General features: G+C 46.7%; 1 protein-coding gene across 1 annotated transcript in view; it reads left to right on the plus strand.

Annotated features, from left to right (window-relative positions):
• Positions 1-787: 787 nt before the first annotated feature.
• Positions 788-22,329, plus strand: part of RAD9A (RAD9 checkpoint clamp component A) — a 34,130-nt gene continuing 12,588 nt past the window's right edge. Inside the window, exons 1-8 of the mRNA XM_075349366.1 lie at positions 788-975; positions 2,589-2,659; positions 3,189-3,308; positions 4,390-4,504; positions 7,277-7,376; positions 11,708-11,817; positions 21,900-22,006; positions 22,106-22,170. Of these exons, the coding sequence (XP_075205481.1) occupies positions 930-975; positions 2,589-2,659; positions 3,189-3,308; positions 4,390-4,504; positions 7,277-7,376; positions 11,708-11,817; positions 21,900-22,006; positions 22,106-22,170 (734 nt within the window). The 5' untranslated portion in view covers positions 788-929. The remainder of the gene's footprint in view (positions 976-2,588; positions 2,660-3,188; positions 3,309-4,389; positions 4,505-7,276; positions 7,377-11,707; positions 11,818-21,899; positions 22,007-22,105; positions 22,171-22,329) is intronic.

Raw genomic sequence — 22,329 nt, forward strand, 5'->3', positions numbered from 1 at the left:
CACACACAAACACACACATATACACACAAACACATATACACACACAAACACACACATATATATACACACAAGAACACACACATATACAGACACAAACACACAGACCACACACACACATATACACAAAAGCACACACACAAGCACACACCCACAGACACATATACACACAAACACACACACATATACACACAAACACACATATACACACACAAACCACACACACATATACACACAAACACACATATACACACACAAACACACATATACACACACACAAACACGCATACATATACACACAAACACATATACACACACAAACACACACATATACACACAAACACATATACACACACAAACACACACATATATATACACACAAGAACACACACATATACAGACACAAACACACAGACCACACACACACATATACACAAAAGCACACACACAAGCACACACACAGACCACAGACACATATACACACAAACACACACACATATACGCACACAAACCACTCACACATACACACACACAGACACATATACACACAAACACATACACACAGACGGTCAGACCACATATACATACATATACACACAGACCACATACACACACAGAACACACACGTATACACAAACACACAGAACAGAACACCACTCACAACACACAAACGTATACACACACACACACACACACACACACACACACACACACACACACACACACACACACACACACACCCCGCCTCCCTGCCAGGCCGGTCATGTGACCTGAGCACCATGTGACCTGACGTCACTAGCCATCCCGTCCATGCTGCCTGGTTCCTGCAGTGGTAGTGCTGGCATGGAGCTGTCCCCTGGTGACCGGATGGTTTGGGGGTTCGCTTAGTGCCCCCTCCTTTGCCAACAGCGGTGAAGTCTGGTGGGAGCAGAATGGGTGCAGGAGTGAAGTGTGTGATCACTGGAGCCAACATTAAAGGTGAGCAGACATGCTGTAGCAGAGCTGAGCTCTGTCCTGGGCACAGCTGTGGTGCTGGGCTTACAGGGATGCCCTCATAATGACAACCCAAGAGTTTAATGTGCAGTGTGATACTTAGAGGCTAGCTGAGGTCTGTGCACTGAGCAGTGCCCCTTATAGGCATATGGCATCTGTTGCTTAGCAACGCAGACCCCAGTGATAGGTGAGCTATAGAGCCCATGCATTCCTATGGCAGCGGGCACAGGACACTATTGTTATATTTGTACTCTGGCATTATTTGGGGCATTTTATGGGATTGGATAACAGAATGTTTTATATAAAATCCTATGTAAATCCCTTGTGGTGCTGCGTTACTGTACTTTTCCCATTAAAAAGCACCTGTCAGGTGGGATAACGCTATCCTGCAGATGGTGGGGTTCATCTAATCTACGGGCTACTAGCGGCTGCACAGTGTGACACTGGACAACATGAGCAGTGCTATCAGTGCAGACCTGGCTGTCAGTCAGTGCCGGACGTGCTGCTCACAGTATGGGGGGGTGACTGTGGCCATGCTGGCAGGACTGACAGCCAGAGGCTGCCGGGAGGAATAAGGGTCATTCTGCTCCTGGGGCCACTCTTTCAGTACAGCGGCCGGGCACCTTCATAACAGTATCACCCTGCAGAGTAATCCCATATCTACAGAATAATAGTGTAACGACAAGACAGGTTCCCGTTAATGTCAATCATAAATGGTGGCAGAGCTATGATGGACAGGGCAGGAACAGTGGGTTTATAAGGCCCTGTGGCACTTTGCCCAACAATTGCTTCTGTGTTTGAAAAGGTGGGCAGGCCACCATGGTCTTTATAGGGATCTCACCAGATTTTTTGCTCCCCTATCTGAGAGCAGCATAATGTAGAGACTGAGACCCTGATTCTAGCGATGTATCACTTACTTTACTGCTTACTATAGTTTTGATAAAATCTCAGTTTTCTCCCATATATAGCAGCTCTTTGAATGCTGAGCTCTGTATAACCCTGCCCACACCAGTGTTTGTAACCCCTCGCACACCACGGATTGGAACCCCCTCGCACACCACGGATTGGAACCCCATCGCACACCACGGATTGGAACCCCCTCGCACACCACGGATTGGAACCCCCTCGCACACCACGGATTGGAACCCCCTCGCACACCACGGATTGGAACCCCCTCGCACACCACGGATTGGAACCCCATCGCACACCACTGTTTGTACACTGTTCATAGGCAGAAAGCTGCTAAGATAGTGGTATACAGAGCTCCTGAGTATGGCTGTATACATGGTACAGGTTTGCTAGTTCTTTCACAAAACAGTAATTTTATCAAAACACAGCAAGCAACCCAGTAAGTGACACATCTCTACAATCAGGGTCTCTGTCCCTCCATTACACTGCTCTCAGATTAGGTGGTAACAGATTCCCTTTAAGCCTCCATCATGTTGAGTAGCTTGTTGTATACCGCATTGGTAAATGAATGTGTCGCCAGCATCCTCACGTTGCCATCTGGCCAGCCTAATGCTTAGAATGACATCTCTGCTACCTTTGTGTAGTGTGGTGCTCCATGTAACATGCCTGACTTGCCACTTGTCTTTCAGCTCTGGGGCGTGCCATCCACTCCTTATCCCGGATTGGAGAAGAACTTTACTTTGAACCTTTGGATGATGGGGTAAAACAATGTAGACAATACTGTTCATGTAATTACTCTGATGCTCATCTGTCACCATGGAAATCTGTCCATAAGGACATCCAATGTGGGACCCCTAGTCAGGACCACCTCTAGGAGCCAGATTGAAGCTCTGGTAGACTCCGATCCTCTATGTGTCACATCGTCAGCCTGTCATGTAGCTACACACATAAAAGTACCTTTCTTCAGCTGGTGCTCACACTTAACTCTGGAGAAGAGGCTAAAGCGATATTCTGGGCTAAGAGATCACCTTGCATGTGTTTGTATAGCATGGATTGTGTCTGGTTTGGATACTCAGCTCCATAGAAGTAAATGATGCTGAGCTGCAGTACCATACGTATCCTGTAGTTAGGGGTGGCGCTATTTTTGCAAGAAAGCAGCAAGGATTTCATTATCCTGGAAAAACTCGTCTAAGTAGAAAATATACCTATGTTTAATAATTAGTAAAGTAAGTGATCAGTCATTTGTAGGTGTATTTTCTAATGTCTGACCATCCTCTTATTCCTCTCAGCTCTGCCTGCGCTCAGTCAACTCCTCGCGGTCAGCCTACGCCTGTTTTACTCTCGCTCCACTCTTCTTCTACGCCTACGAGGCAACCGGCGGACCTTGCCATTGCAAAATCTATATGAAGGTAGGTAGCAGTCCAGCATGCGTTCCACATATTAGCCAGTCCAGCGTGCGTTCCACATATTAGCCAGTCCAGCATGCGTTCCACGTATTAGGCAGTCCAGCATGCGTTCCACATATTAGCCAGTCCAGCATGCGTTCCACGTATTAGCCAGTCCAGCATGCGTTCCACGTATTAGCCAGTCCAGCATGCGTTCCACGTATTAGCCAGTCCAGCATGCGTTCCACATATTAGCCAGTCCAGCATGCGTTCCACATATTAGCCAGTCCAGCATGCGTTCCACGTATTAGCCAGTCCAGCATGCGTTCCACATATTAGCCAGTCCAGCATGCGTTCCACATATTAGCCAGTCCAGCATGCGTTCCACGTATTAGCCAGTCCAGCATGCGTTCCACGTATTAGCCAGTCCAGCATGCGTTCCACATATTAGCCAGTCCAGCGTGCGTTCCACGTATTAGCCAGTCCAGCGTGCGTTCCACGTATTAGCCAGTCCAGCATGCGTTCCACATATTAGCCAGTCCAGCATGCGTTCCACATATTAGCCAGTCCAGCGTGCGTTCCACATATTAGCCAGTCCAGCATGCGTTCCACGTATTAGCCAGTCCAGCGTGCGTTCCACGTATTAGCCAGTCCAGCGTGCGTTCCACGTATTAGCCAGTCCAGCGTGCGTTCCACGTATTAGCCAGTCCAGCATGCGTTCCACGTATTAGCCAGTCCAGCATGCGTTCCACGTATTAGCCAGTCCAGCATGCGTTCCACGTATTAGCCAGTCCAGCATGCGTTCCACGTATTAGCCAGTCCAGCATGCGTTCCACGTATTAGCCAGTCCAGCATGCGTTCCACGTATTTGTCTTCACATGTGGAAACTAGTGCAGATAAGTCAAGCCGTTCCAATTGGCCCCGATCACATCTTTTTTTTTTTTTTCTTTTTTAATTTTGTTTCTGACTTGCTCTGAAAAAAAGTAAATCTGTGCTTGCTTCGGGTAGATGATGAACTTTTTGTCAGCACTAGTTTTTATACATAGGCCTCATTGTCTATGAGGAATATATGTTTGGCAGCTAACCTTTTGTTTTCTCTTCTTAGTCAGTGATGGGTGTCTTCCGCTCCTTGCCCTCTCTGGAGAAGACTGTAGAGAAATGTGTGATCAAACTGAACACGGACAGCAGCCGCTTAGTTATCCAGCTGTTTTGCAAATATGGTGTGTATGTAGCAAGTGCACTTAAAGGGGTTGTCCCAAGCACAAAGTTGATCTTGGAATAATAATAAGTTCCACAACAGGATGTGTATAAAAAAATGTTCCTATCCTGAGATCTTATATATGTGCCCCTGCTATGTACTGTGTAATGGTTGTGTCTGACCGTACAGAACATGGTCTGATCATACCACAGCTCCTGTGCTGAGATAATCCTATATTTATGCCTCTGCTATATACTGTGTAATGGCCTCGTCTGACTGTACAGGGACATGGTCTGATCATACCACAGCTCCTGAACCGGGAAGAAAAAAAATATACAAATATTAGAGCATGGGATCATAGCTGATTCTTTTTGTGAGGTAAAACATTTTCCAGCCTGTTTTTCGAAAATGTTTTACCTCAAAGAATAATTTGCGATCCCACACTATAATGGCTGTATATTTTTTTTTGCATCCTCCCCAGCCCAGGAGCTGTGGTATGAGCAGACCATGTCCTGTACAGTCCGACACGGTCATTACACAATATATGCTGACTTGTTAAAGGGATTTTCCGTTTTTGGAAACTCCTGTCGCCTGGCTGTAGTTTGTTAGAAAACTAAACTGATTTACTCCCCCTCCCCTGATCCAGTGCTGAGTCTCCAACACTGCTCCTGGTATTTATTATTGCCTGCAGTGCTGACGTCACGCCGAGAGGGTCCCAGCCAATCAGTAAGCTCAGTGACTCTGGCACTTGCCGTCAAGTCGAGCAGAGCCGCTGAGTTCAGTTATTGGCTGCAGCACTGTTGATGGGATGTCAGTGCTGCAGACAATGACAGAAATAGAGCGCACTGGTGGAGACTCAGTGCTAGACCAGGGGAGTAATCCTAAAATCAGAACATTTGACAAACTTTGTAGAAGTATTTACATCAATATTTATTATTTCTCTTTGGTAAACCGTATTAAATTGCTATATAATTAGGACCCGAGATGCCTAAACTCTGTCAGACCGCAGACCGGATTCATAAAGTGATTCAGCCTCTAAATCAGTCCCCTGAACTTTGAGACCGCAGACCATGTGCCCACGGGGAAAGTGTCCTGCGGTTATATCCGCAGGAGCTCCCAGAAATCCGCAGCACAACTTTGTCTGTTTCCATGCTGCGGTTTATTTGCGGAATGTCCTGCGGATATGGTGCGGGCATTCTGCATTGAGGATATAGTACCGTGGTTTCAGCACTGCATCCTCAATGCAGAACAAGTGCTGAGTGATCGGGGCGTTCATACTTACCTCCATCATGCAGTACGTGACTTTCCGGCCGTGTCTGTCTGCATTTTGCAGGAGAAGGTGGGTGGGCCTGAACTAGCTCTGGCTGTCACATGACCGGATCTTGTGCAGGCCCCGCTCACCTCCTGCTCCTGACTCCACAGCGCTCCTCTGCACTGGGGGAAGTGACTCCGGTGTCTTCTATCAAGGCAGGTAAGTAGTAAGTATAGGATCGCGCGGACACAATCGTCGTCAGGAATAATTCACATGTTGCATATTTTTCCGCAGGGAAATCCGCATTATTTCCTCTGCGGAAAAAAACGCAGCATGGGCACAGCACTTCCAAAATGCCATAGAAATGGCTGGGGACTCCCTCTACTGCAGATTTTTCAGAAATCCACGGAATTTCCGCAAAAAAAAGTCACTGCAAATTCCGCAAATTTTCCGCAGCGTTGGCACATAGCCTTATAGTGTACCTGAGCCCGTGCATATAGTGGTCTTTGGGTTTGTAAACTTTCTTTTGAGACTGGGCATCACTCTGTGCATGCAGGAGCTGAGCACTTCAGCCAACTAAGTAGCCAGCAACATGTGTAGGGAGGCATATTATATTAAAAGAAAAATGCTAGCTACACTTAAAACTCATTCATAATTCCTTTGTATTTTATTCCTCACAAAAAATTTTTAGAATGTGAAACATGATAATTAACAAAAAAAGGAAAATGGGCCAATTAAAAAGTTTGGACACCCTGCATGATTAGTACCTAGTGGCACCCCCTTTGGCAAGTATCATTGCTTGTAAGCTATTTTTTAAGCCAGCCAAGAGTCTTTCAATTCTTGTATGATGGTTTTCCTCCATTTTTCCTTAAAAGTTTTCCAGTTCTGTGAGATCCCTGGGTCGTCTTGCATGCACTGCTTTTTTCAGGTCTAGCCACAGATTTTCAATGTTCAGATTAAGGGACTGTCAGGGCCATTGTAAAACCTTCAGCTTGCTCCTTTTGAGGTTGTCTATTGTGGATTTTGACATGTTTAGGATCATTATCCATTTGTAGAAGCCATCCTCTTTTCAGATTCAGCTTTTTTACAGATGTTATGTTTGCCTCAAGAATTTGTTGAAGTTTCATTGAATCCATTATTTCCTCTACCCATGAAATGTTCTTTGTTCTGTTTGCTGTAAAACAACCCCAAAGCATGATTGATCCAACCCCATGCTTAATGGTTAGCGAGATATTCTTTTCCTGAAATTCTGTGCCTTTTATCCCCACACATAACTTTGATCATTGTGGCCAAAGACTTCTATTTTAACCTCATGAGCCCACAGGACTTGTTTCCAAAATTCATCAGGCTTGTTTAGATTATGGGCGTTAGATATCACTTATTATCGTAATGATTTATCATGGTTTTCAAAATGTTCTAAAAAATATTTACTTTGATTCTTTTAATAAGGTGACTAGCAAAGATAAAAGTCAAGTTGGCAACCCTTTTTATGGATTACTATCAATTATTACTATTAAATAATCCATTCTTTTTTTATTTTAGGAGTTACAAAAACCCATAACTTGTCATATCAAGATTGTGAGTCTTTACAAGCTGTGTATAATCAAGACAGTTGTCCCAATGTACTTCGAGCAAATGCCAGGTAAATATTTTTTACAGTAAAGGGGTTCACTGCGCAAATGTTAAATCTGCTGGTGGAGAGCCATGAAGGTAAAACTATAAAAGAAGGTATACTCCCCCATGCAGAACGCTCCCTGCTCCAGACCGGTTATCAGTTGACCGCTGCGGCTCCTTCCCACGAACAGAGATAACATTTGATTGGAAAACTTTGAAATATTTTATTTAATGATTACATTACTACAATAAATATAGAGGGGTGATGGCTTCTCAAGCCAAAATATATCTCTAGAGCTAAATATTGAGGAAAATGTTTGTGTTATGCATCATTGCTGATATGGAGCTTGTCAAGCATCCAGTTGGAAAGACTGGTTCCATTACTTTGGCTCACAGTGGGGAGTCCCAGACGATGGTGGCTCTAATGAAGTAAGGGTTTAGGAATTACAGCTGTTTAATATGTAGCTGCCTCTTTTTCAAGTGCCCAAAAGTAATTGGACAATTATCTCAAAAGCTCTTTAGTGGCCTGCATGAGCTATTCCCTCATTAATCCATCATCAATTAAGCAGGTAAAAGGTCTGGAGCAGATTCTAGCTGTGGCATTTGTATTTGGAAGCTCTGAACCAACAACATGCAGTCAAAGGAGCTCTCAATAGAGTAGATACAGATTAGGGTGAAAAAAGAAGAAATGTTAAAAGTGGCCAAATCAACAGTTTGGTACATTCTGAGAAAAAAAAAAGTGCACTGGTGAGCTTGGGAACTAAAAAAAAGTCTGGATCTCCACAGAAGACAACAGTGTTGGATGACCGCAAAATCGTTTTAATGGTGAAGAAAAACTCCTTCACAATATGCACCCAAGTGAAGACCACTCTCCAGGAAGTAGGTGTTTCAGTATCTTAGGATTCTCTACTAAGTATTACAAATTTACATTTTATTTATGGTAAAGTATATTTGTCCAATTACTTTTGAGCCCTTGATCTGGCTTTGTAGAAATGGTTGCTATTCTTAAACATTTCACAGGATATATTTGTTCAATCTCTGTAATTAAACTTGAATGTCTTCAATTGCATCTTAGATTTTTCATTTTAAATAAAAAAATAGTGGCATGTAGAGCCCAAATCACGAAGATTCGGTCAGTGTCCAAATATTTCTGGACCTAACTGTACCTAACCTTGAGTACTGCAGAAATTCTTTTGTAACCTTGGCCAGATCTGTGCCTTGCCACAATTCTGTCTTTGAGCTCCTTGGGCAGTTCCTTTGACCTCATGAGTCTCATATGGTCTAACATGCAGTGTGAGCTGTGAGGTCTTATATAGACAGGACTTGATTTGGAAAGGCACACACCTATCAGTTTAATTAAACACAGCTGAACTCCAATGAAGGAGTAGAACCATCTAAAGGAGGATCACAAGGAAATGGACTGCATATGACTTAAATAGAGTGTCTGAGCAAAGGGTCTGAATACTTATGACCATGTGATATTTCAGTTTTTCTGCTGCTTCCACAATCAAAACGGCTGCATATACATAGGTATCATAGTTCCCCACTCAGAAAATACCTGGTTAGAGGTAAATTATTCGGATAGATTTAAAATTATTTTTTTTTCTGAAGGGCATGTCTACTGTTAATTAACCCCTTATTAATGGCCTAGTAATAAGGAGCAGCCTCCTTGACTGGTACTGGTCCTCCTCTCTCTGCCCTGTGTCCCCTACCAGTCTTGACATAAACAATGTCCGGTGACAACTTTATGGTATTGTTGCTGGACGCAGAGAAGGCCTTTGATAAGATTTCTTGGTCTGCCATCTTTCAAACTCTGCGAAGCGTTGGCCTGGGTCCAGGATTTTCCTCGAAGGTGATGGCCCTGTATCACTCCTCCTTGGCTAAAATAAAGGTCAATAGTACGCTGTCTGACTCCTTCCCCATTGGTAATGGAATGCGTCCCATTATCTCTCCTCCTTTACATTTGGTGATAAAACATTTACTGCACGCCATCTGTGAGGATGGTGGCATTAGGGATATCGGGATATCAGGGATGCGGGAGTAGAATATAAATGTTCGGACTTCGCAGTTGACCTATTGGTTAACATCTCAAGCCCGCCTATCTCCCTGCCACACCTGATGTCCATTATCCAGCGGTTCGGAGATTGGTCCAATTTTAAACTTAATTTAGATAAATCTGAGGCCCTGAGCATAGCCCTCCCCCAACAGGTACTTGGGCTAGTGCAGTCTGCTTACCCCTTTCGCTAGCCCCCCAATAAGGTTATAGGCTATTTGGGGACCCTCATCCCATCAGACCTTACGAGATTGTTCACGTGGAACTTCCTTCCGTTGCAGGCAAAGCTGGAGGGGTGCTTGGCGGTTTGGGATATGTCAGAATTTTCATTCTTTGGGAGAGTTAATATCCTTAAGATGACGGTTCTTCCCAGGCTGCTATACCTCCTGCAGACCATCCCGATGTATATTCCTGCTCCCTTTTGGATCTAAGCGCACGTGCCTTTAGAAACTTTGTTTGGGCTTCTAGGAAACCTAGACTTCGTTTTGAAGTGTTGACCTGTCCGAAAATGGCCGGCGGGACCAGGTTACCCGACTGTAGACGTTATTATTTTGCGACCGCACATGCAAGACTGTTAGATCTAATTCATTCATTGTCAGACCTCTAAGCTATGGGTGCAATTAGCCCACGAAACGTGTCCCTTATCGGTGGTCACAACTCCATGGACCTGGCCCTCCTTCACCCGGGAAAACATCCCCTTATTCTTTTCGGTTAAACAAACGTTACAAATTATTCTTACTCCGTCAGTTAGGGGAATTCTAATAGACCCAAACGGGCCGCTACAACCCCTGGTAGACTCCAATTCCCCGCTTTCTGCCGGGAATTTCCACACGTGCATTCTTATTTAGCTCTAAAAAAACACCACTCGCATGCATCATGTCGCTCCACAAGGCACCCTTCCCCCCCTTACAACAGTCCATCATAGGGGAACGCTTGGCTTTACCTCGGCATACCTTCGAGTACATGCAGCTCCAACGTTACTTTCAAACAATCATAGATAAATATGTCTTTGGGCACTCCCTCACAGGATTTGAGAAACTCCGTGTTGCCCCCTCAATGCCTCCTCATGCTATCGCAGCTCTCCACGCCATGTTCACGGCAGAGGGATTGTGGACACCCCCATCGTTTTGTGGGGCCTGGGAACGCAAACTTAATACCACGTTCACAAAGGAGCAGTGGGACAGGTGTTTTTTCCTGTCTCATAAATCTATAATAGCGACAAACGCTCAAGAAACGAGTTTTAAGATAGTCTCAAGATGGTATTGTGTTCCTGTGGTCCTGCACAAATGGTTTCCAGGAGTGTCCAATTTGTGTTGGTGCTGTGGATGGGGGGTGGTGACCATGACCCATATTTGGTGGTCATGTCTGACCTTGGGTCCCTTCTGGGAGGGGGTGCTCAAGGTGGTGAAGGCCGTCACGGACGTCTCAGTCCCATCTTCCCCAGAAGCACTGCTTTTGTTCATGTTTCCAATGTCAAAAAGTGCCTATAAAAAATAATTATTGCTACATTTATTACAAGCAGCTAAAACAATAATTCCCGTCACTGGAGGTCAACGGACCCTCACACTCTTGAGGAATGGTTCACCGAGGTCTCCTTATCCCACAGGATGGAGACCTTAGTGGCCCAGTCCCATGAAGAGCAATCATCGGTGGCAACTAAACGGTTTCATTCGGAAGCCTTCCTCTCCTCCCTGTTGTTTCAAACAGTCTTAAGATGGGTCGTGCTATAGGAAACGTATTAGCATTCCCACTCCTCCGTGGATAATCATCGTAGCGGGGTTGGGTACCATGCTCGGAGCCTTATTATCCCCCTTTTCTCTTCTTCCCCAATGGGAAGGTCTCACACATTCTCTTGCCGCTGTCCCTCTCTCGTAATACCTCTATTACCAAGCGTTTCTTTGCCTTCATCCCAATCTCTGTTACAATATATATGTTGGCAAGCATATTTGTAAGTCGATTGATTTATTCGAGATTGTGTTTTGAATTGTCATGCTGAACTTGAAAATCAATAAAATTCTTGAAAAGGAAATTTACGGCTCTTGGTCATTATTGAGTTAATATTGATGTATAGCACAAGTGTCTAGCAGAATGTAAGTGATTAATATGGTGCTAAAAACTCTGTGTTGGACCTTTTTAAAATGCATTACAAAGTTGAAATTTGGTATTGTAGCACCCAATGTAAATGGGGCTGAGTTACAATGCCAATCTCAACCTGTGGCCAAAAATTGTCTGTTAATGGATAAGCATTTTTTTTCAAATAAAAGTAAATCCGATAAGTTTCTACCTCTTCTAATTCTGGTTCTTAGGCTGCTTTCAGATGCTGTGGTGCACTTCCCACTGACTCTTGCAGAAGTGACGCTGAGAGCCAGTCCTTGTGGAAAAGTAACGCTCAGGAACTATGTGGAAGAGGACATTGGTAAGAGGAGTTGTATTTGTGGAGTTTTTCTCTCACCTTTATTGTTTTTATATAATTTCAAGGTTGATATGGTCATGTGTAAGATGTTTCAGTAGAGTTTTATACATGGATGTAACCTTTGTTGTTGAGGACGATTAGTCTACAATGACTTCAACCTATGTACAAGCTGATGTTTAAGTTTAAAACTTTGCATAAATCAATGGTACTGGAGAGCATAAGAAACTTTGCTATATATGTTATCAGTAAAATTGTATTCTCCCCTCATTTCTTAAACTCACAACTAATGGTAAAAAAGCTGTTCAAATCTGCCTTGGTCAAAGCAAGACACACTACCAGCTCAATTCCCTTTAATAGAAGGTGTATCATCAGAAAATTACCTATTAAAGGGGTTTTTCACCACTAGGACTGTACTCCTGTCCATGCCGGTGCCGTTTCAGCGATGTCCAGCTCACTAGATGTTGTGACGTCGCGCAAGCCCCATGTCCAATCATCTTTGGCTTCTGTCTCCTCTCTTTCGAACACGGGAGCAGTCAACAGGAAATGAGTGGTAGCCGCAGCGCTCACTTCCTGTTGATTAACTCATTTGTCCTAAGGCGGGAAGATAGAAGCCAGTAGTGATTGGATGTGGGGCTCAAATAATGTCACAACATCATGGGAGCCCTGGTAACGCGAGCCCAGACACCAATGGAATGGTGCAGACATGGGCGGCAAGTATAGATTTTTTTATTTTACCCGGTGGGAAACCTGTGGAATCAGAAGGAGTTGTCCTAGTTGTGGGCAACCACTTAAATTAAATCAAGCTTTCTCAGACGCTTCATTAAGGGACACAGGAACCATGGGTTATGTGCTGCCACCTGGAGGCTGACAATAAGAATAGATCTTGACTCCTCCTCAAAAGGGTACACCTGGCCAGCTGACACCCAGCTATTCAATTTAGCTTATTGTTATATTGGAAGCCCACAATGGTCTGAATCTCAGACTTGCCTTTTTCTTGGTTAGGTTATGAACTAAGTTTTCTCACTTTAGAATTGGTAACAACGGAATGATGCCTCTCTGTTTCACCCCACGGAACTATGGATATTACAACCTGTATCCCCTCCCATTGGGATAGTAGGACTGTGTATCTCTACGCAAGTGGAAATCAGGTACCTGGGGTGGTTGGCTTCTGATCCGCATGCCCTCCATAGCATTGCACATAGTAGAACATGGAGCCTGGTCTACTCAATGGCTTTCAAGAGTATCAGGCCTCTTCAGAACATTTAAGTATGTCCCTTGCTGCAGTCGTGACTTGCGCTAACTCATCTGTGGTCGTTTCTTCATGTTGGGGTTTATGTTCTCTGGAACCTCCACCCCTTCTGTTTTTTGTGGACTAGGCAGCACTATTTTCCCTGAGTAGTTTTTTTACCAGGCCTGTTTGCTCTAGACGCTGCCGTCATTTCCTCCCTTTGCACTTTGACCATTGGTGGTTGCACCACACTATTAGCATCTCTACAGTCACCATCCGGCCTATCCGTGGGCACATTGTTTCCCTGGTGTAAGTGCAGCTAACCATGAGTTTAATCAGTAGCGCTTTACATTTGTCACCTCTTGTCTCTCTGTTGACGCCTGATCAAGAGCTGCCCAGTGTACCCCCCTTCTAAGTGTAGGATTGAGCAACCCAGAGCCCTAGAGATGGCTCATCTCTTATCCTGTTGACCATCTAAACTTTTTGACAAGGTTCTTTATTTTTCCCGGAAATCCCAACTTTCTGTCCTTGTGGATGCATCATCCCTGGATAGAGTGACACTTTAGATGCTAGTTCTATACGTTTGGGTAATTCCTTTTAGTGTCTCAGTCCCCAAGGCGTTCTCCATTTTACCCTAGTATTTCTTTGTCGCTCCATTGGGAGACCCAGACAATTGGGTGTATAGCTTCTGCCTCCGGAGGCCACACAAAGTATTACACTTTAAAAGTGTAACCCCTCCCCTCTGCCTATACACCCTCCCGTGCATCACGGGCTCCTCAGTTTTATGCTTTGTGTGGAAGGAGGCACACATCCACTCATGCATTCTCAGATTAGTTATATCGGTTGGAAGAAAAGAGGAGCCCCACGGGGTCCCCGGCATGTTCCCTTCTCACCCCACTATGTCGGCGGTGCTGTTAATGTTGAGGTACCCATTGCGGGTACAAAGGCCGGAGCCTCATGCCGTTTTCCTTCACCATCCCTTAGTGGCTCTGGGAGAAGTGGGATCCTGACCGGTCATCCATTCACTGGGACCGGGCTCCCTCCGCAGCCCCTGTGGGAATCTGCTGGACAGGAGTCTATTCATCCTCAGGGACCGGGCCCTGCATCTATAAGGTACTCTGTGTCCCCATGGGGACTGTGCATGGAGCACCTTCTTCCCGGACGCTGCAGCAGCTGCTGATTTGTGAAGACCGGCGGACTTCCGCGCCGACCGCGCCTGCTTGTCGGCCGCGGTCTTAAATTTAGTCCCCGGCTTCATCGCGGCCTAGTAGCAAAAATCCCGCCCCCGGGCCTGCCTGTCAGGGGTAAGGGCGGGACGGCCGGCCTGACGTCGGCTGTGAGGGCCGGAGCATCCTGTATGTTTCCTCCCCCCTCACTGATCACTGTGGGGACCCCAGATTCCCGCACTTTTCTAGCACCGCCCACGGCTCCACTCCTCCCCTGAGAGCTCCGGCAGCCATGTTTTTGGCATTCTGCCGGTGGAGGATTATCAGAGAAGAGCTCTGCAGCTCTGGGAGACCTAAGGCAGGGAATCTGGAGGACACACACTCCGCTTTTTAGCGGTCGGTAAGCCACACCGGTCACCCGGTGCTGGTCCCCCCCAGGGTGCCGGAATAGATACGTATTTATATACATATTTCTGTTCGGTCGGGCTGTATACCCCTTCCCATATACCCTCAGTGATCACTCTCCTAGGAGACAACAGCATGTCGTCCACAAGGAGCAAAGGTGCTAAGGCACAGGGTTTTTTTGCGACCTGTACCTCTTGTGCGGCTATGTTACCTGCGGGTTCCACCTACCCTCACTGTGAGCAATGCTCGACCCCTGTTTCGCTTGCCCAGCCGGAGCCTCGGTCACTAGTGGGCCCCTCGGCTCATGTAGACCCCCCTGCTCCCCCTGTCCAGGCGGCAGGGACAGAGTTTGCTGCGTTTGCTGAGAAACTCTGAGTCACTTTCACAATCCATGGCTCAGTCTATGGACAAATGGTCTGCCAAGCTGCTAGAAGCTTTGCAGTCCAGACCGGTCCTTACTCAGGCCCCGGTCCCTGTTAGCTCGTCGCCTCCAGGCCCCTCTCGGTCCGCGCCGCAGCGCGCTCCCAGGTTGGGCCCTAGGTCCCACGCGGAGGACTCCTGCCCGGACCTCAGCCCCAGACCGACTAAGCGGGCCCGCTGGAAATCTTCCCCGACTTCTTCACGCTGCTCGGGTTCCCAGCTCGAGGACTCTCTGGAGGACGAGGTGGACGTCGCAGCTCAGGGCTCTGAACCTGACGTTGCCCTCAATCTTGATACACCTGAAGGGGACGCCTTAGTAAATGATCTTATCTCGTCCATCAACCAGGTGTTAGATCTGTCTCCCCCGCCTCCACCTGTAGAGGAGTCGGCTTCTCAGCAGGAGAAACACCAGTTTTGGTTCCCCAAACGTACACTGAGTGCGTTTTTCGATCACTCTAACTTCAGAGATGCTGTCCAGAAGCCCAGAGCGGTTCCGGACAAGCGCTTTACTAAGCGCCTTACTGACACACGTTACCCCTTCCCCTCTGACGTTGTTAAGGGTTGGGCTCAGTGTCCCAAGGTGGATCCTCCAGTCTCTAGATTGGCGGCTAGATCTGTGGTATCGGTGGCAGATGGCTCATCGCTAAAGGATGCCACTGACAGGCAGATAGAGCTCCTGGTGAAATCCATCTATGAAGCCACGGGCGCGTCTTTTGCCCCGGCCTTTGCAGCCGTGTGGGCACTACAAGCTATCTCAGCTTGTCTGGCTGAGATTAATGCAGTCACACGTAATTCTGCTCCGCAGGTTGCGTCTCTGACTTCTCAAGCGTCAGCTTTTTCTTCCTACGCCATGAACGCAGTCCTAGATTCTGCTAGCCGTACAGCGGTGGCATCCGCTAATTCTGTGGCAGTCCGCAGGGCCATGTGGCTGCGCGAATGGAAGGCAGACTCTGCCTCCAAGAGGTTCTTAACCGGTTTGCCGTTTTCTGGCGACCGATTGTTTGGCGAACGATTGGATGAGATTATTAAGGAATCCAAGGGAAAGGACTCCTCCTTACCCCAGTCCAAACCTAAGAGACCTCAGCAACGGAAAATTCAATTGAGGTTTCGGTCCTTTCGTCCCTCCGCCAAGTCCCAATCCGCTTCGTCCAGCAGGCCGGAGAAAGGCCAGAGGAACTCCTATGCGTGGCGGTCTAAGTCACGCCCCCAAAAGGCCGCCGGAGGCGCTGCCTCCAAGGCGGCCTCCTCATGACTCTCGGCATCCCCGAACCGCATCCTCGGTCGGTGGCAGGCTCTCCCGCTTTTGTGACGCCTGGTGGCCACATGTTCAAGACCGATGGGTGAGAGACATTCTGTCTCACGGTTACAGGATAGAGTTCAGCTCTCGTCCTCAGACTCGTTTCTTCAGAACCTCTCCGCCCCCCGCTCGGGCCGACGCACTTTTGCAGGCAGTGGTCACTCTGAAGACAGAGGGAGTTGTGATCCCTGTTCCCCCTCAGGAACATGGTCGCGGCTTTTACTCCAACTTGTTCGTGGTGCCAAAGAAGGACGGATCATTCCGTCCCGTTCTGGACCTCAAACTGCTCAACAGACATGTGAGCACCAGACGGTTTCGGATGGAATCTCTCCGCTCGGTCATCGCCTCAAAGTCACAAGGAGACTTCCTAGCATCGATCGACATCAAGGATGCTTATCTCCATGTGCCGATCGCACCCGAACATCAACGCTTCTTGCGTTTCGCCATCGGGGACGAACACCTTCAGTTCGTGGCACTGCCTTTCGGCTTGGCGACAGCCCCACGGGTGTTCACCAAAGTCATGGCATCCGTTGTGGCGGTCCTACACTCTCAGGGCCACTCGGTGATTCCCTACTTAGACGATCTCCTAGTCAGGGCACCTTCTCGGGTGGCGTGTCAACACAGCCTTACAGTCGCTCTGGCGACTCTCCAGCAGTTCGGGTGGATAATCAACTTCCCAAAATCCCAGTTGACACCGACCCAATCACTGACTTACCTCGGGATGGAGTTTCATACACAGTCAGCGGTAGTCAAGCTACCGCTGGACAAACAGCTTTCCCTGCAGGCAGGGGTGCAATCTCTTCTTCGGGGTCAGTCATACCCCTTGAGGCGCCTCATGCACTTCCTGGGAAAGATGGTGGCAGCGATGGAGGCAGTGCCGTTCGCGCAATTCCATCTGCGGCCACTCCAATGGGACATTCTCCGCAAATGAGACAGGAGGTCGACTTCCCTCGACAGGAACGTCTCTCTGTCCCTTGCAGCCAAGACGTCTCTTCAGTGGTGGCTCCTTCCCAATTCTCTATCGCAAGGAAGATCCTTCCTACCCCCATCCTGGGCTGTGGTCACCACGGACGCGAGCCTGTCAGGGTGGGGAGCGGTTTTCCTCCACCACAGGGCTCAGGGAACCTGGACTCCGGTAGAGTCCTCCCTTCAGATCAATGTTCTGGAGATAAGGGCAGTGTATCTAGCCTTATTGGCCTTCCATCGGTGGCTGGAGGGCAGACAGATCCGTATACAGTCGGACAACGCCACTGCCGTCGCATACATCAACCATCAGGGCGGCACGCGCAGTCGTCAGGCCTTCCAGGAAGTCAGGCGGATTCTGCAGTGGGTGGAAGCCACAGCCTCCACGATCTCCGCAGTTTACATCCCGGGCGTAGAAAACTGGGAAGCAGATTTCCTCAGTCGTCAGGGCATGGACGCGGGGGAATGGTCTCTTCACCCAGACGTGTTTCGAGAGATCTGTCGCCGCTGGGGAATGCCGGACGTCGATCTCATGGCGTCACGACACAACAACAAGGTCCCGGCCTTCATGGCACGGTCTCAGGATCACAGAGCTCTGGCGGCGGACGCATTAGTTCAGGATTGGTCGCAGTTTCGACTGCCTTATGTATTTCCTCCTCTGGCGATGCTGCCCAGAGTGTTACGCAAGATCAGATCCGACTGTCGTCGCGCCATTCTCGTCGCTCCAGATTGGCCGAGGCGATCGTGGTACCCGGATCTGTGGCATCTCACGGTGGGTCAACCGTGGGCGCTTCCAGACCGCCCAGACTTGCTGTCACAAGGGCCGTTTTTCCATCTGAATTCTGTGGCCCTCAACCTGACTGTGTGGCTATTGAGTCCTGGCTCCTAGCGTCTTCAGGATTATCTCAGGATGTAATTGCCACTATGAGACAGGCCAGGAAACCAACGTCCGCCAAGATCTATTACAGATCTTGGCGGATCTTCTTATCCTGGTGCTCTGATAATGGTTTTTCTCCCTGGCCGTTTGCCTTACCCACTTTTCTTTCATTCCTTCAATCCGGAATGGACAAGGGTTTGTCACTCGGCTCTCTCAAGGGACAAGTATCGGCGCTCTCCATATTTTTTCAAAAGTGCCTGGCCAGGCTTCCGCAGGTCCGCACGTTCCTGCAGGGAGTTTGCCACATAGTCCCACCTTACAAGCGTCCGCTGGAACCCTGGGACCTTAACAGGGTGCTAACGGCTCTTCAGAAACCACCTTTCGAGCCACTGCGGGATGTCCCTTTATCACGTCTTTCGCAGAAGGTGGCATTTCTAGTGGCAGTTACATCACTCCGAAGAGTGTCGGAGCTTGCAGCGCTGTCATGCAAAGCCCCCTTCCTGGTTTTTCACCAGGATAAGGTGGTTCTGCGTCCTGTCCCGGAATTTCTCCCTAAGGTGGTATCCCCTTTTCATCTCAATCAGGATATCTCCTTGCCTTCATTTTGCCCTAATCCAGTTCACCAATGTGAAAAGGATTTGCACTCTTTGGATCTGGTGAGAGCACTCCGGTTCAACGTGTCTCGCACGGCGCCCCTGCGTCGTTCAGATGCGCTCTTTGTCCTTGTCGCTGGCCAGCGTAAGGGTTCGCAGGCTTCCAAGTCAACCTTGGCTCGGTGGATCAAGGAACCGATTCTTGAAGCCTACCGTTCTTCTGGGCTTCCGCTTCTTTCAGGGCTGAAAGCCCATTCTACCAGATCCGTGGGTGCGTCCTGGGCATTGCGCCACCGGGCTACGGCTCAGCAGGTGTGTCAGGCAGCTACCTGGTCTAGTCTGCACACTTTCACGAAACACTATCAGGTGCATACCTATGCTTCGGCAGACGCCAGTCTAGGTAGGCGAGTCCTTCAGGCGGCGGTTGCCCACCTGTAAGAGGGGGCCGTTTCGGCTCTTTTTATCGAGGTATTCTTTTACCCACCCAGGGACTGCTTTTGGACGTCCCAATTGTCTGGGTCTCCCAATGGAGCGACAAAGAAGAAGGGAATTTTGTTTACTTACCGTAAATTCCTTTTCTTCTAGCTCCTATTGGGAGACCCAGCACCCGCCCCTGTGCCCTTCGGGCTGGTTGTTCTTTTGTGTACACATGTTGTTCATGTTGAATTGTTCTTTTGGTTCATTGTTCAGTTCTCCGAACATCCTTCGGATTGAATTTACCTTAGACCAATTTATAAGTTTTTCCTCCTTCCTGCTTTTGCACCAAAACTGAGGAGCCCGTGATGCACGGGAGGGTGTATAGGCAGAGGGGAGGGGTTACACTTTTAAAGTGTAATACTTTGCGTGGCCTCCGGAGGCAGAAGCTATACACCCAATTGTCTGGGTCTCCCAATAGGAGCTAGAAGAAAAGGAATTTACGGTAAGTAAACAAAATTCCCTTCTTTATTTGCCTACAATCCTTGATGACTGGGTTAAAGAATACTAAGGCTATGTGCGCACAGTGCGTTTTTCGCGGCGTTTTTGCGCGTTTTTCGGGTGCGTTTTCGGCCTCAAAACTGCAGGACTTTGCTTCCCCAGCAAAGTCTATGAGTTTTCATTTTTGCTGTCCGCACACATCTGTTTTTTTTACCTGCGTTTTTGAGTTAAAAAAAAAAATGGACATGTCAGTTCTTTCCTGCGTTTTTCTGCGTTTTCCCTTCATACAATGCATTGGAAAAAACGCAGCAAAACGCAGAGATCAAAAACGCAGCAAAACGCAGCCAAAAACGCACCAAATCGCGGCAAAAACGCATGCGTTTTTTGATGCGTTTTTTCGACGCAGGTGCGTTTTTGTGCGTTTTTAGCGGCCAAAAACGCACAAAAACGCAGTGTCAAAAAGACGCAGTGTGCGAACCTAGCCTAACAGTGTGTCCTTCGTTTCACCTCCTATGGAAGCGCTGGCCAGATCTGTCTCTTTTGAGGTTTAATGCAGGTTGTTCAGATGATCAACTTTTGTTATGTTGCTTTGACTGCCAAGGCGATTGGAGATTTTGCATCTCTGATGGTTTGCCAAGAAGCATACCTTCTCCACCGGAGTTTCACCCAGTAGGTGACAGGTCATGGTGGAGGTCAAGGCTTGTCCACATTGAAGGAGAATCTTGTTTTTTCCCTATTGAGGCAGGATTTTCTTTCCCCAGTTTGGGCTGAAAATTTTGAATGCCTACTAAGCTCAAGATTTTTCACGTTAAGTCCACAACTCATGTTTTTCATTGAAGATTCCCCCAGGCACCGCCCATAGTATGCAGATAGACCTTTCCCAGTGGTCCCCTCTTCTACCCAATTTCTTGGACATTTTAATTTACTGGCAGGACTGTTGGATCCACAGAAGGCTTTGAATAGTTCAGATTAGGTTTCTCTGACTAGGTTTAGGGAACAAGAACTTTAGCCATTATGTTATTACCACTTAATTTAGAAAGGTTTCCACATATGAAAAAGAGGCTATGGGCAGAGCTTCAATGGCGATATCCTCCATTATAATATTTCCTTGTATGTCTTCAGACAGGATTGACTTTCAAGGACCAATTCCTGCCTTGTCTGTGCTTGTCAAATAGAGCTTGACTGGTAGGTCAGGACAGCCTGTCTGGGCTGGGCAACCATTGTATTAACCCACCTTGATCTTGTGGACCTCAGTTTGGTCTTAGATACCATTCATTCCTTTCGTTATGTGCCGTTCAGAGACATCTTTCTTTCATCTTTCCGGTAAGGCGATATATTTTCTCCTCTTAGGGATCTCTATTTTTCAGTGTTAGTCTCTAGGTGGCAGCACATAACCCATGGTTCCTGTGTCCCCAATGAAAGTTACGAAAGAAATGTTATGGTGAGTCCCAAATATATTGATTTTGTATTAAAAGTAATTATAGAAAGCAAAATCTGTATTAAAAATTTAAAAAAAAATCTTCCAATTTTCACTTTGGCCACTGGAAAGAATATAGGCAACATTTACAAAAATAAATTAAAAAAAAAAAAAAAAAAGAAAATATATATATATATATATATATATATATATATATATATATATATATATATATATATATATATATATATATATATATATATATATATATATATATATATATATATATATATATATATATATTATGCATCACAAAAGCAATTTCTGATGATGCCTTGTGCCTTGCCTCTATGAAGAAAGTAGTGGGGAGCACTCAGTGAGGGAATAAGCAGAGAGGTGCAAATTGTGCTGGAGCTTACAACAGAGATGGATTAACAGCTAACACAGCTCAGTTTTGCTGTTGCATCTGTATCTTGCGTGCAGTGTATGGTAGACATCACTGTAGCTAGTCTCCATACATTAGGTCAGAGAGAACTGAAAACTAGAGATACAGACTGCAGAGGGATTAAGTGGTGAAAAGTGCAACACACATATAGATTATCAGAAATAATGTGTTGACGTGTGTCGTTCCTAATGTAGACAGGCAACAGCTTATTCTGGAATTACAAATATGCTTTAAAAATGTTTTATAGTTTAATAAAGTGTATTATGTTTTTCTTCTTTTTTAAATACAGTATAAATAAAAAAAATATGTATGTGTGTATATATATATTTTTTATTTATTTCTTTTCTATTTTTCTCTAGACCCTAGCAAAGCAATGCTGACTGAACTATCCCTGAGCAGAGAAGAATTCCTGGCTTATCAGCTGCAGGACCAGAGAGAGATTACGTTTTGTCTTCGTGAATTTAGGGTGAAGAATAGTTCCAGTTACACCCAAACAAATTTACAGCCAAATTTACTGTTTGCATTGTTATTTCTTATTAAACTTTTTTTTATTTCTGCCTTTCAGGGTCTGCTGGCCTTTGCAGAGTCTTCCGGTCTACCAATCTCAATACACTTTGACAGTGCGGGCTGGTGAGTGCCTGGATGTTATACTGGTATACTTCTTATGTTAGACATTGTACATTTCTACTGGTGACTGATCCGTTAGCAGTCAGTCAGTGCTCACAATTTGGAGGTAATCAGCATCACATGACAGATCAGTTACGAGGCGTTTGGACTTTGATAGGATGG

The sequence above is a fragment of the Anomaloglossus baeobatrachus genome, chromosome 5 (assembly GCF_048569485.1).
Source record: "Anomaloglossus baeobatrachus isolate aAnoBae1 chromosome 5, aAnoBae1.hap1, whole genome shotgun sequence".
NCBI classification, from domain to species: Eukaryota; Metazoa; Chordata; class Amphibia; order Anura; family Aromobatidae; genus Anomaloglossus; species Anomaloglossus baeobatrachus.